A 15,617-nucleotide genomic window follows, 5' to 3' on the forward strand; every position below is an offset into this window, starting at 1 on the left:
CTGAAGAAACAGACTTGGAGGAGGAAGCAGCTTGTTATGAGAGAAAAAAGTACCAGCCAGATAAAATGCTAGCTAATCAGTTAAGGAAAAAGCCAAAAGCGGCTGGCAAAGGCCAGCTTGCTGCTTGGCCTCCGGGCAGTTGGCTTCAAGGTCATAGTGCACTTCCACCCTATGCGGAGCCCCCGCCCTGCGTAGTGTGCCAGTCCTACACAGAGAGGCAATGCGCAGACTCGTTCATTCCTAGAGAGGAACAAAGGAAAATGCAACAGGCATCTCCGGTCTTTAAAGGAGCTGAGCGGTGGTGGCGCACGTCGTTAATCCCAGCACTTGGGAGACAGAGGCAGGCTCTTGCAGCCTACAAGGTCTTATTGTCCACCCTGGAGTTGTAGATCAGGATTATAAAGGGGAACTTCAGGTTCTCTGTTCTTGTCCTCACGTTGTCTTTTCTATATCACAAGGGGACAGAATAGCTCAACTAATAATTTTGCCAAGCCTACGTGGCTGTTTTTCCTTCCTCTGGTATTCCTTGAGCTGCCAGAGGGATTGGTTCTACTGGAAATGATTCTGATTACTTAATAATGCCTTTAGATTGTTGTCAAATTTTATCTACTCCTCATGTAGGGGTAAACCCCCGTGGCGTCAGGCCATTACAGGTCTGGCAAATGGATGTCACGCATATTTCCTCCTTTGGGAGAAATCAATATTTACATGTCCATTGACACATGTTCTGGCATCATGTTTGCCTCTCCATTAACCGGAGAAAAAGCCTCACATGTGATTCAACATTGCCTTGAGGCATGGAGTGCTTGGGGGAAACCCAAACTCCTTAAGACTGATAATGGAACAGCTTATACATCTCAAAAATTCCAGCAGTTCTGCCGTCAGATGGACGTGACCCACCCACCTGACTGGACTTCCATACAACCCTCAAGGACAGGGTATTGTTGAGCGTGCGCATCGCACCCTCAAATCCTATCTATTAAAACAGAAGAGGGGAGTCGAGGAGGCTCTACTCCGAGTACCAAGAGTGTCTGTGTCTATGGCACTCTTTACACTCAATTTTTTAAATCTTGATGCTCATGGCCATACTGCAGCTGAACGTCATTGTCATTGTTCAGAGCCAGATAGGCCCAATGAGATGGTCAAATGGAAAAATGTCCTTGATAATAAATGGTATGGCCCGGATCCTATCTTAATAAGATCCAGGGGAGCTGTTTGTGTTTTTCCACAGAATGAAGACAACCCATTTTGGATACCAGAAAGACTCACCCGAAAAATCCAGACTGACCAAGGGAATACTGATGTCCCTCGTCTTGGTGATGTCCAAGGCGACAATACAAAGAGAGAGCAGCGTTGGGAGATAATGTCGACATTTCCACTCCCAATGCCGGTGATGTATAATGCTCAAGTATTCCCCTGCTTTTTTACCAGTAACAAGGAACTGGGTTTGGCCTTGATTCAGACAGTCTTGGCTCTGTCTGGACAGGTCCAGACGACTGACACCATTAACACATTGTCAGCCTCGGTGACCACAGTCATAGATAAACAGGCCTCAGCTAATGTCAAGATACAGGGAGGTCTCATGCTGGTTAATCAATGCATAGATCTTGTCCAGAAACAACTAGATGTATTATGGCAAATAGCTCAGCTGGGATGTGAACAAAAGTTTCCGGGATTGTGCGTTACTTCTATTCAGTATGAGAAATTTACTAGGGCAGCTAATTTGTCAAAAGGTCTTTCTCAGTATATGTTACAGAATTGGACGGCTGAATTTGAACAGACCCTTGGGGAATTGAGACTTGCCATCATTCAGGTCAACTCCACGCGCTTGGACCTGTCCCTGACTAAAGGATTACCCAATTGGATCTCCTCAGCATTTTCCTTCTTTAAAGAATGGGTGGGATTGATATTATTTGGAGGTACACTTTGCTGTGGATTAGTGTTGCTTCTTTGGTTGGTCTGTAAGCTTAAGGCCCAAACTAGGAGAGACAAGGTGGTTATTGCCCAGGCGCTTGCAGCTCTAGAACATGGTGCTTCCCCTGATATATCTATGCTTAAGCAATAGGTCGCTGGCCACTCAGCTCTTGCACCCCACGAGGCTAGTCTCATTGCACGGGATAGAGTGAGTGTGCTTCAGCAGCCCAAGAGAGTTGCACGGCTAAGCACTGCAGTAGAAGGGCTCTGCGACACATATGAGCCTATTCTAGGGAGACATGTCATCTTTCAAGAAGGTTGAGTGTCCAAGTGTCCTTCTCCCCAGGAAAAACGACACGGGACCAGACCAGGACCCCTCTGGGTGATGAGCCTGGGAGGAGGTTATGTGTATGGCTCCTTTACCTGCACACTGGGGATTTGACCTCTATCTCCACTCTCATTAATATGGGTAGCCTATTGCTCTTATTAAAAAGAAAGGGGGATATGTGGGAAGCCGCCCTCACATTCGCCGTTGCAAGATGGCGCTGACATCCTGTGTTCTAAGTGGTAAACAAATAATCTGTGCATGTGCCAAGGGTAGTTCTCTACTCCATGTGCTCTGCCTTCCCCGTGACGACAACTCGGCCGATGGGCTGCAGCCAATCAGGGAGTGACACGTCCTAGGCGGAGGATAATTCTCCTTAAAAGGGATGGGGTTTCGCCATTCTTTCTCTTGCTCTCTTGCTCCTGAAGATGTAAGCAATAAAGCTTTTGCCGCAGAAGATTCCGGTTTGTTGCGTCTTTCCTGGCCGGTTGCGAGAACGCGTGTAAGACCCTGTGTGGTGGTTCTGGGAGATATAAGAAGTATCTGAGCAATCCATAGAGAGAAAGTCAGTAAGCAGTGCTCCTCTACAGCCTTTGCTTCAGTTTTTGCTCCAGGATCCTATTCTGACTTCTCTCAATGGTCAACTGCTATCAAGGTATCTCAACCAAACAAGCCCTTTCTTTTTTTTTTCTTTCTTTTTAATGTTCATAAGACAAAATTTAATGAAAATCAGTCAGTGGGTGTATATATAATCCATGGTGCTAGCCATATGCAACTGCTACAGAAATGTAAACCAGCAGATGGTGAAGAAAATATTACATATTGTCATCATCTGATTCATCTTCTTCCTTCAAAGATTCCTTGGCACATTTCTCTGCTTCCTCTCTTACGTCTTTGGGAACAATTTCATGTCTTCCTTTAGTTAATTCACCAACCCAGCTGAGCTCTAGTTCAAAAGCTTTATCTTTAACTTCATCGTGTACTATGTAAATTATTTTTGCAACTTCTTTAACTACATCACGGCAAGTCATTTCCTTCATCTGAAGCTTTTCTATTTCTGTCTTTGCAGCCTGGTAACCTGGCTTTGCCAATCGCACAGCCCCAGTAACCATATGAAACACCTGATGGGTTGATCATATAGAGCTGTGCACCATCATTCGCACTGTAAGACCCCAACATGAAACTGCAGCCAAAATGTCTAACAGAACTGTAGAGTGTATAGGCGTGTACATACATGGCCACTCTGTCTGCAAGATGTTTTAGGGGAATGTTATAGTCAAAGTTGGACCTAAAGTTGGATGATGCTTCTCTTGCTATGTCTGCTAGTGAACGAGCATCTGCCAGCAAACCTGCAACTGCCATTCCAACATGGCGATCAACATTAAAAAGACGTTTATTGGAGCCTCTTCATAAAGTTTAGAAAGGACTAGTTTTTCTACCCCAAACACAACACTGTCTTTACATCTAATCCCAATAGCTGTACTACTGTTTTCCACAGCCTTCATGGCATATTCAATTTGGAAAACTCTTCCATCAGGAGAGAACCTAGAGGCTGACAAGTCATACCCAGTGCCGATGGAGCTCATGGTGCTGACCCAGCAGGCCGCGGAACGCTTCTAGGACTCAAGCACCGCTTCTACACCACACATGGTGCCCTTTCTTTTCCGAGCATCCCTGGTTGGTGTTTTATCATAAGAGTAGAAAGCAAGGTAGGATGATACAGGAGTGAAAATGATGAGTTATACCCAAGTTCTAATTGTGGTTCTCTGAGGAAGCTTCATATTGCTTTTCATTGTGTACTGTTGTTTGCTCTTACCAACAAAATCTTTACAGAAAATGATGTTTTCTGGATTTTTTTGTAGGTTTGGTGAGTCAAACCCAGAGCTTACAGCATATTAAACAAATACTGTACAACTGAACTATCTATCTATCTATCTATCTATCTATCTATCTATCTATCTATCTATCTATCTCTCTATCCATCCCAAAGCACTGACTACATGCTCAGAATCACTCCATTTTGACGTGTGTTTTATTATAGGTTTATAGATCATGGTAATGATGATTTATTAGTTGTTAAAATCACAGTGATTTTAGGAGTGAAAATGATGAGTCATACCCAAGTTCTAATTGTGACAATCGCAATTATGTTGATGAGTTAGAAGAGAGAAAAGAGTTACAATTTGCATTCTTTGGATAAACTTTTTACCTTACAGGCTACAAGCTTAAGCCTTTTTTTTTTAATAATTTATTTATTTATTTATTTATTTATTTTTTAAAAGGCAGACAGGATTATTTTTATTATAAGTACAACATAGCTGAAGGCTTTTGGTCCAAGTCTATTTATTTATTTATTTATTTATTTATTTATTTATTTATTTATTTATTACATGTAAGTACACTGTAGCTGTCATCAGACACTCCAGAAGAGGGAGTCAGATCTCGTTACGGATGGTTGTGAGCCACCATGTGTTTGCTGGGATTTGAACTCCTGACCTTCGGAAGAGCAGTCGGGTACTCTTACCCACTGAGCCATCTCACCAGCCCTTTTTTATAATTTATTATTTGTCCACTGTAGTAAAGATTTAAGAGATTTTGTAAGGAATATTGTGGCAAGAGGAACCTGATCCTTGGTGGATTGCCTGTGGAGAATACTGAGGACCAGATTCTTATAAGGGAGAAAGTGGGTTTCTGTCTCTGTGAAGAGTTAGATAAACTAGTGGTGAGTCACTTGAGAATGAACATTCACAGAACCAAACTTGCCCGAGAGAGTTTGCAGGGTAGGCACTGAGACTTAGCACATGGGTAGAGCCGCTATCCAAGTTGAAACTCTAGAGGACAAAGCAGAGACACAGCAGAAACAAAAAGGACGTGCCAGTGTTAATGGGTGCAAACCAAAGTTCCCATGGCATTTGCTCACACTTTTAGGCCCTGGCAGCTTAGGGAAAGCTTGCTCATCTCACAAACGTGGACCATGAAGTGCTCGTTTTGACATTTTGACTAGTTATGCTGGCGCTCTGGTCCATTGCCTGGTTTTCTCTCCATGTACAATTTCACATTGGGCTTTGCCTCACATATATAGTACACACACACACACACACACACACACACACACACACACACACACACTTGTTTCTTTTCTTTTTTTAAAGATTTATTTATTTATTATATGTAAGTATACTGTAGTTGTATATCTTCAGACACTCCAGAAGAGGGCATCAGATCTTGTTACAGATGGTTGTGAGCCACCATGTGGTTGCTGGGATTTGAATTCAGGACTTCAGAAGAACAGTCAGTGCTCTTAACCGCTGAGCCATCTCTCCAGCCCACACACACTTGTTTCTTAAAACATGGTTTCTCTGTGTAGCTCTGGCTGTCTTAGAATCCAATCTGTAAACCAGGCTGGCCTTGAACTCAGAAATCCACCTGTTTCTACCTCCTGAGTGCTGGTATTGAAGGCATGCATCACCAGCACCTGGTGAAAGTTAATATTTGTAAAGACCCTATTGTACTCTTTTTTTTCTGGGTTGTTTAATGCAAAAAGGATTATTTCAAAAGAAGGTTTATACCTTTATTAAGAAAGAGTCTCTCTTCACCCATTCACCTACTGGGGTAGCCTTAGAGAACCCCAAGTCAGGCCTAGTTCCTTGCTTAACACTAGATGTTGAGGTATGTATTGAACTGGGACCTATAGGCTATCAAAGATGAGCTTGATTGAGGATGTCCTGGACACCAAGAGATCATTGGGTGCGTTTAGAATGCCAAATGTGCCAACATGATTGGGTAATGGAGTGTTACCTTCTACTTCTGTGGCTGCTGGGAGTTGTTTGTCTGGAGGAGAAACTAAGAATGGCTAGGAGGTTGTGCTTTCCCTTCATCTATGTTCCATTTCATTGTGTGGATCTGTGTGGCAGGCTCCACCAATGAGGAAAAACAGGAAGCCTTGCTGAAACCCAAACACAAGACTAAGTGGAAACCTGGGTGTCTCCTCAGAAGAGGAGAGGTGCTCAGACCTCACTCTTAGTGCTTTGACTTCCTACCATTCTCCTCAAGGCTAACTTCACCTCCTGGTTCCTCAGGGTGTAGATGAGGGGATTGAGGAAAGGTGTGATGGCTGTGGGGAAGAGAGCAGCCGCCCCATCCAGGATGCTGTGGCTGTCAGGTCGAAGGTAGATGAAGGCACAGGGCACATAGTACACAGTAACAATAGTCACATGAGCTCCACATGTTGAGAAGGCCCTTCGCCTCCCATCAGCTGTGCGGATTCTCAGGATGGCCCGAATGATATAGATGTAGGAAAGAAGGATCAGAGAGAAGCAACTGGCAACCACCACTCCAATGTCCACAAAGGTCACCAACTCATTGACTGTGGTATCTGCACAGGCTAGCTTCAGCACTGCAGGAATGTCACAGAAGAAGTAATCTACCTGATTGGGACCACAGTAGGGCAAGCGGAAGGTTAGGATGGCTTGGATTGCTCCGTGGATTGAGCCAGCCACCCAAGCTCCAGCCACCAGCAAGATACTCAACTTAGCAGACATGAGGACTGGGTAACGCAGGGGTTGGCATATGGCCAGGTACCTGTCATAGGCCATAGTGGTGTATAGGAAACACTGGGAACTTCCCAGAAAGTGGTAGAAATAAAGCTGAGCCACACATCCCCCAAATGGGATGGGCTTAATGCCTGGAGTGAAGTTCATCATGAGGCGGGGGACGATGATGGTAGAGATGCCCATGTCGATGACGGAGAGAGCACCAAGGAAGATGTACATGGGGCGCGCATGGAGCTGCGTGTCGGCGCAGACGGTGATCAGGATGAGCGCGTTCCCCAGCTGAGTCAGGATGTAGATCAGCAAAAAGAACACAAACAGGAATGTCCTCAGCCTGGGAGGGTGGGGGACCCCTGTGAGGATGAACTCAGTCAAGACTGTGTAGTTGATTCTTTCCATCTTTGAGATATCTAGAGAACAGACAAGCAGGGGTTAGCATAGATGATGCGCAAGTGGGCGGAAGGGTGGGGACTGAAGAAGGAGAGTGTGGAAACCTGGGGTGGTGATGGGGAAGTTCTGTGGAGCTGTGACCAGTGTGGAGGAACTGTGGTCTCTGCCAGGAGGATTGTAACTGAAAGCACATGAGCACAGAGATTCTCTCTCTCTCTCTCTCTCTCTCTCTCTCTCTCTCTCTCTCTCTCTCTCTCTCTCTCTCTCTCTCTGTGTCTGTCTTTCTTGTTTGTAATACTACATAATAGCTCATGACAGCAATCACATTACTGCTGAGACATATCTCCATCTCCATTTTGTTCTTCTTCAATGAACAAAATGGTGGTAGTGAATGTTATTTAAAAAAAAAAAAACCTAAAAACATTTTAAAGCCAAGAGTGATATTGTTATTTCCAGTACTTGAGTGGTATAGGCAGAAAGATGAGGAATTCAAGATCCTCCTTAGGTACATAGTGAGTTTGGGCTAGCCTGAGGTATCTGAGAAAAAGAAAAGAAAAACCATCTGCTGACAGCTGAACTTCAGAAAGGGAAGACCTTTCTTTTCCAGATGTGAGTTGTAGATTCTGGCTCCCTCCACTCACTTTCCAGGCTCTAGGAGCCAAACGGGATTCATGCTTCTGCCTGAGTTCTGCAGTGCATTCTTCAGTAGGTCTTCAGCACTGATGGCTCAGGTGACAGCTCTGGTCTGGGAGTCGCTGGCCTTCTAGTTTTTTGGGGCTCTGTTTACAATGAGAAGGCTTAGTCAGTCATATCTTCTAGATAAGTCTCTAGGAAATCATTTGGTTCCACTCAAGGACTCAAGGGAATGGCAGAGCAAAAGAAACAGTTTATCAGGTTACAGAAAGATAGCTTATTCCTATGACTGAAATGGTGTGTCTCCTACCAGGGCACCTATTTACTAATTATTAGAAATCATATTAGGAATTGCATGTATATTTCTTCAGTTTGAATGGGAGCAAAGGGAATTTGATTCAGCACTTTAATCCGGGCCGTGTGAGTTCTGGGGAGTTGGGTCTGGCTCGTCACCAGGCTCTTTATTTGAAGAACACTTCCACCTTTGTTGTAGGTTCAGTCTTTTCCTGTAGGTGGTAGTGAGGATATATTGATAGAGTTTTATCATTTTCTTCCTGAGAGTGTCTCTCTCAGAGTAGATTCTATTCATTACTCCCCTCAACATATAGCCCTAAACTACTTTTCATACTATTTTCTTGTTTATGTCAAGGAATTTATTTTCTTCCTCCTTTTTCTTCTTCTCCTGGTCTTCTTCCTTCTTCTCCTCTACCTGTTCTTCGTTTCCTTCTTTTTCATCATCTTTCTTCTCCTCCTCATCCCCAATCCCACTTCTAATCCCAATGCTGAAAATTGAGTCTAGACCTTAGTCTACTCGAGGCAAATGTCTACACAAAGCTACACCCCAGCTGAGAATGTTCTCTAATTACTGTCCAGCAAGAGTAGTTTCTTTTGCGAAAGTTCACATCGCTAGTGAGTTGTAGTTCATTCTCAGTGTGAGTTTCAGTCCACCCACACTGAGGCAGAGAGGACAGTATTTCTTAAGCCCATCTGCGGGTGACAGGGAGTTTTAATAGGAGGAATGCTTGTAACACTGAATTTCTACTTGATGCAAATTCATTCTAGGTGCAAACTTTTCCTGTCATTCTTTCTTCGGTTAATTATAAATATCAATAGGCAAACTTCCCTGTCCCTCTGTCAGCACTGTTCACTCTGGGCCATATCCGTTATCACTCATTTTTAAGCATGAAGGTTGGTATTTGCAGGGCAATCATCCTCTATGATGTAGCTTTGGTTTATTAATATTCCCTAGACATGGTTCTGAGATAATTTAATGCCCTTTAAGGACAGAGATGGGGAGAGGAAGGAGGGGAGAATAGAGAGCCAAGGAGAGAGAGGAATTAGTACTGCAGAAAAGGAAAGAAACCAAGCACCATTGGAGCCTCATTTGGGTGGAGGTGGGGCCCATGGAGAGCACTGGACAGTAACGTACACAATGGGCTGAGTTCAGTTCTGGCACTGAAACAGTCGCAATACTGCAATCTCTCCCTCACTGGAGTGTGGTAGCAAAAATCACAGACTAAAGTTTTATATACTTATAAAGTTTCCTATACATGTAAGAGGAATTTAAGAGCAAGAGGCCATGCTTCCTATGGAAGACATGGGAGTGGCTGGAGAGATGAGAGAGTGAAATATGCTAATGTTCTAGTTAAAAACAAACGGGTCATAGTGTAATGAATAATGTCATGTGCATCCAGGTAGAGTTCTCATGACCCCCAGAGGTTAAATGACAGAGAAATCTCACAGCCATAATGGAGTGTGGCATCCAACAAAGTGTGTGTGTTTTCCAATAAAGCCTTGTGGTTGCCTGTCCACAAGTGTTTTGTTTTACTGAACATCAACAAATAGCAAACCAAATAATAAATAAAATAACAAAATAATAATAAATAATTTAGTCAAGCATTGGTTTGAATAGTGAGTTTAAGAGTCAGAGTCAGAGTCAGTGTCAGAGTCAGAGTCAGAGTCAGGCAGATTTCTGAGTTCGAGGGCAGCCTGGTCTACAGAGTGAATTCCAGGACAGCCAGGGCTATACAGAGAAACCCTGTCTTGAGAAAAAACAAACCAAAAAAACAACAAAAAACCAAAGAGTCAGAGTCTGACTCGGTGTTACTATCCTCTTTCAAATCACAGATGTAGGTAGCAACATGACTCAGTGAACAGGTCTGGCATTCATGTGAGCTGATGACCTGAGTTCAGTTCTCAGAAACCAGGTTGAGATATGTTGGTGCACAGTTGTAACCTCAGCGTTCCTTACCCATCGAGATGGGAAGTGAGAATAGACGTGGATAGATGTGGTGAGTTGGGAGCGGGGGACATGAGGATGGCACAGAAGATCCTGGGACAGCCAGCCTGGAGTACAGAGTATGGCTGAAACAAGAGAGATCCCTCCTCAACAGGTGGAAAGAGAGGACTGAATCCTCTAAAGTGTCCTTTGCCTTCCACATGTACACACACACACACACACACACACACCCCACACCATTCATACATGTACCACACACACATAGAGGCACTCACCCCCCCCACATACAACATATATACATCACACATACACACATCATACACACACTTGCATACCACTCACACACCACACCATACACACATACACACACATACACCATTCACAAATATACCACACACACATAGAGACACTCACCCCCTCCACATACAACATACACATATCACACACACACACACATCCATGCCACATACACATGCACACCCCACCTTCATAATATATTAATTACACACATGACACACACATATCACATACATGCCACACATAAACACATAACACACACACATGTAAGCCAAATAAAATTAAAAAGCAAAACCCCCTTTTAATACAAAACACAGATGTAGTGAACTGCATCTTTTTGAGGCATGTCTGGTAATCTACATTGGTCTTGGCCTCATTATGTGGCCAAACATGGGCTGAGTCTGATCTTTCCACCTCCATGGTTGTACTGACACTACTAGTGTGTTCCCACCATGCCAGGTGTACAGACAGCGCTGGAAACTCACGAAGGTTCCTCTACCATCCCAGCCGCGCCCTCAGCTTTTGTGCAAGTTCTTTGGTCAGTCAAAGAGTCAGTTTGTTTCTGCTATTCTACAAAGTTACCCATGGCTTTTTCACTGCCTATTATCTTGTTATGAGTGTTTTCTTCATTGTTATTATTTACCTTTTAAAATAGGGAGTAAGTTTATTTAGCCTGCGCAATGAAACTTCACAGAAAATAAGGAAATCCTAAGGAAGGTTTGGTCCTGGAACATACACATCATTTTTACAAAAGGTAGTCATGGGGACGTGATTGGAAAAAGGAAAGGAGTTTGGGCTTCTAGGGGAACTGACTGAGCAGACAAGCACACCGGGAAGCTAACAGGAGATGGGCCGTTGGTAGCAAGGCCTCTGTAGACTGCAGCTGACGCTGCTCGCAGTGGTGAGCTGTCTTCTCTGCTCCGTTAGGGAAATAGAAACAGTCACATGTGGGAAAATAGTCATCGCAGTTTATTTTTCACGTACTGAAGTTTGTGTTACAGTTACAAGAGGAAACTTAAGCTGTGCTTTTGGAGAAAGGGAGAAAGGAGGAAGCTCGTTTTATACCTGCAGCGTTTTTGTTTTTGTTTGCTTACTTTTTAATTAAAAAAAATTTTTTTTGTAACAGTGTTTCTCTGTGTAGCCTTGGAAAACACTCTGTAGACCAGGCTGGCCTTATACTCAGAGGTGCACCTGTCTCTGCCTTCCTGCTGGGATGAAAGGGTGGCATCACCACCACTTGGCTTAAGCTGGAGTGTCTTAATTGCTCAAATTACTCAGCCCAAAATAATCTTTGCGCTAAAGTGGCATTAATTGTTTGTTAAAAAAATTTTTTTTTTAGGCAGGGTCACATGTAGCCCTGTCTGGTGTTGAGCTCTTGTTTCTGTGTCTCTTATCTTGTAAGCAGTGGGATTACACATCCACGCCACCATTTACAGCTCCAAAGTAACATACTTTGAAGTGACGTATTTGAATCCTCCTCACTAGCAATTACCATTGATACATTTTTACATATGTTTTGTATGTATGTTTGTATCATCCTTTAATTTTCAAGGATTTTTTAATGGGGGGGTAATGATCCTAACTCTACTTAAAAATCTTAGCTCCTTGTCCTTTTTCTGAACTTTACAATAAGGGTTTTAAACCAAAAATAATGTAAAGATGAACTACATTAAAATGAATACATAGAGGGGCTGGAGAGATGATGGCTCAGTGGTTAAGAGCACTGACTGTTTTTATGAAGGTCCTGAGTTCAAATCCCAGAAACCACATGGTAGCTTACAACCATCTGTAATGACATCTGATGCCCTCTACTGGTGTGTCTGAAGGCAGCTACAGTATACTTACATATAAATAATAAACAAATCTTAAAAAAATTGAATACATAGGCATGTGTAAGTGTTGCAATGAAATCTGAGACAAGAGAATAACAAATTCCAAAAAGAATATAAAGCCCTAGGGCTGGTCGTGTGGTGGCAAATGCCTTTAAACCTAGCACTCAGGAGGCAGAGGCAGGCAGATCTCTATGACTTTAATGTCACCCTGGTCTACAAAGTGAGTTACATGCCGGGCAGGGCTACATAGTGAGACCCTGTCTCAAAAAAACAACAAAACACGATAAGAATATAAAGCCTTTCGTAACTGGTCTGGATTATCCCTTTAAAATATCCATTGACGACACAACAACCAGGTTCCAACTAGCTTAATCTAACCTTGGAATTGTGGGTAGAGCTGGGGAGTGACTTACTGACAAGGACCACACAGAAGCAGCACAGTTGGAGCCACCACAGACACCAAGGCACTCTCACCTAACTTGGCTCACACTGAAGGCAGTTGGTGAATTGTTGCTAATGAGGAAGAGCTTGGGAGAAAGAGGAAAAGATGTAGCCAATGAACAGCTGGAGAGGTAGTGTCACATGATTTAACAGGACAGAAAGAAACATTGTTGGAGAGTAGAAATACATTTATGCGCAATAATTAATAAAGAGCAGACTGAGAGGTGACAGAGTGGAGACATGCCTTATGGCTCTGCCCTGGTCTTTGCCTGTATCTGTGTTTGGGGACATAGTCATCAAGCCTCCAGATGACTTGAAAGATGGGACTCATACCGTGGCTGGTGTGGAAGGGTGAGTGACTCTCATCAGGAGGTGCCAGCATCCACGGAAGAATGTCCTGTTGCGGTCTGAGAGAAGGCATATGCTCTGTTGCTGGAGAGAGCTCTACATGCCGCAGCAGGGTCAGCGACAGCCTTTGTGAGGAGAAGACGCAGCAGACTGAGAGACTGAAACTTGAATGATTTATTATTGTGGATCTTCTCTTCCCATTGGTTCGTGGACTGGGGAAGATTGAGGCTGTTACTGAAGGTGGTCCCTGCTGTGGTCTGTTTTTGGTTTGTTTTTCCCAGAGGCACTTTGTGTGTAAGCTCTTTAGTGTGGGACTGTTGTAACAGCACCCTTGTGAGAAGGAGGCGCTCAAGTCTGTAATCTGTCTCCTGGGAGACTTCCTACCTTTCTAGCTTTCTCTAGTTTTGTAATTCCAGGTGGGACAATGTCTTTGGGGCTTATCAGGACTTGATGACTTCATATCTGAAGTTTCCTTTTGCTCACAAAAGCAATTATGAAATTGGGGGAAGAAGAGAAGGAAAAAGGGATGGAGGGGGGAAACGTGGTGAGGTATGGTTGTAGGTGGAGGGCAAGGAAGGAGGAGGAGGAAGGGGCAAAGGAAGATGAAGATTAGAGAGGAGCATGGTTGTTAAAGGTGAAGATTTTTTATTAGCATATCCATATACCACAAAATTAGGTTCTTTTTTTGAATGCCTAAGGTGCTTTGATAGATCTTTATAGACAGAAACGTAAGACCTGACTCTCAGGGTCCACGGGCTGTTTAAAATATTTATTTTATAATTTATTTTGTTTTTGCTACTTGGTCTCATGAAGTTGAAACAAATTTTTAACTACTTTGAAACTAATTTGGAGCCTCCTAGGTGTCAGGATTACAGTTGTGGTCACCACCTCTGGCTTTGTTATAGATCTTCTAATCCATCTATCATTTGAAATGTATCTATATGCTTTTGCATTTATCTATCTATCTAGATATCTATCTATCTTTCTATCTACTTGATATTTGTGTAAATGTATGTGTATGTGTATCAGATATTTAGGTGCTCATGTTTAGTTCAGAGGACAACTTTTTTTTAAAGATTTATTTATTTATTATATGTAAGTACACTATTGCTGTCTTCAGACACTCCAGAAGACAGCATCAGATCTCATTACAGATGGTTGTGAGCCACCATGTGGTTGCCGGGATTTGAACTCGGGACCTTTGGAAGAGCAGTTGGTGCTCTTAACCACTGAGCCATCTCGCCAGCCCCCAGAGGGCAACTTTTGAGAGTGGGTTTTCTTCTACAATGTGGATTCTGAGGATCAGAGTTGTGTTGGCAAATACCTTTACCTTGCAAGCTATCTTGCTGGGTCCCCATGTACAGTGTCTCAAGCATTCTCTGTGATATTCACTGTCTTTATTTCATTAAGTGTATGTATTTATTAAGTTTTTTTGCAAGTATATAAATCCCACATTTCTTCAAGAAAGAAATCCCGGGGCTGGTGAGATGGCTCAGTGCGGGGCTGGTGAGATGGCTCAGTGGGTAAGAGCACCCGACTGCTCTTCCGAAGGTCTGGAGTTCAAATCCCAGCAACCACATGGTGGCTCACAACCATCCGTAACGAGATCTGACTCCCTCTTCTGGAGTGTCACAGTGTACTTACATATAATAAATAAATAAAAAAAAAAAAAAAAAAGAAATCCCACATTTCTTCAAGCCTTCTGCCAACCCTTTCTGACTCTCTCTCTCTATAGTCTCATTTGTTCTAGACTAATTTGCTTTTACATTTCACACACATACAGTATCTTCTTTGCTTTATTATTTATTAGCCTGCTTAAATTTGTTTTTTATGAGTTATTTGAGAGGTTCTACGGTTTTTTTAAAAGATTTATTTATTTTATTTATATGAGTACACTATAGCTGTCTTTAGACACACTAAAAGAGGGTTTTGAATTCCTTTACAGATGGTTGTGAGCCACTGTTTGGTTATTGGGAATTGAATTTATGTGGAGAGCACTTTGGGAATTAACTTAGGCTGACTTCTGTGGTTGTGGGGAATTGAACTCAGGACCTCTGGAAGAGCAGAGAGTGCTCTTAACCTCTGAGCCATCTCTCCAGCCCAATGGCTTAGTTTTTAACTAAGAAGTTCCTAATACCCTCTGCTTATGCATATGTCCTTGAGATACTGTCTTAGCCTCAAGGAAACAGCCTTTGTCAAACATAGATACTGTGCACCATAAAATCACCAGATAAGGGTTTGTGCTCATTGTTTATTTTCCTGGAATTGGTCATGCTTTGAGAAAATACACTTGTTTGCTGGCATGGTAGTAACCAGTGGCCCTCCCATACCTGTCTATTGCATCTTCTTTCTGTCTTTTCTATAATCATCCTTATTCCCCCAGTTGCGGTTTCCATGTTGACTGACCAGCTAGCTCCAGCAAACTCAGGACCTATCTAGAAGAGCAGTCAGTGCTCTTAACATGTTGAGGCATCTCTCTAGCCCCAAGGTTCTAGTTTTGTGCAGTATGTTTTGATCATATTCATCTCTCTCCCACAGCTCTTCCCAGATCCATGCCCCCTCCTTGCCCACCTAACTTTGTGTCCTTTGTGTTGAAAAATACTTCTATAAGGTTAAAACATTGTTTATTTTTGAGATTATGATATAAT

General features: G+C 43.0%; 1 protein-coding gene and 1 pseudogene across 1 annotated transcript; both read right to left on the minus strand.

Annotated features, from left to right (window-relative positions):
- Positions 2,940-3,893, minus strand: Gm4742 (predicted gene 4742; annotated as a pseudogene).
- Positions 6,247-7,188, minus strand: Olfr1512 (olfactory receptor 1512). Its single transcript, NM_146432.2, has one exon. The coding sequence runs from the start codon at positions 7,186-7,188 to the stop codon at positions 6,247-6,249; it is 942 nt and encodes a 313-aa protein (NP_666643.1).
- Positions 7,189-15,617: the final 8,429 nt, after the last annotated feature.

This window comes from Mus musculus, chromosome 14 (assembly GCF_000001635.26).
Source record: "Mus musculus strain C57BL/6J chromosome 14, GRCm38.p6 C57BL/6J".
Lineage (NCBI taxonomy): Eukaryota > Metazoa > Chordata > Mammalia > Rodentia > Muridae > Mus > Mus musculus.

Coding starts and splice junctions, on each gene's coding strand:
- Olfr1512 (NM_146432.2), bottom strand. CDS start 7,188: ATGGAAAGAATCAACTACACAGTCTTGACTGAGTTCATCCTCACAGGG.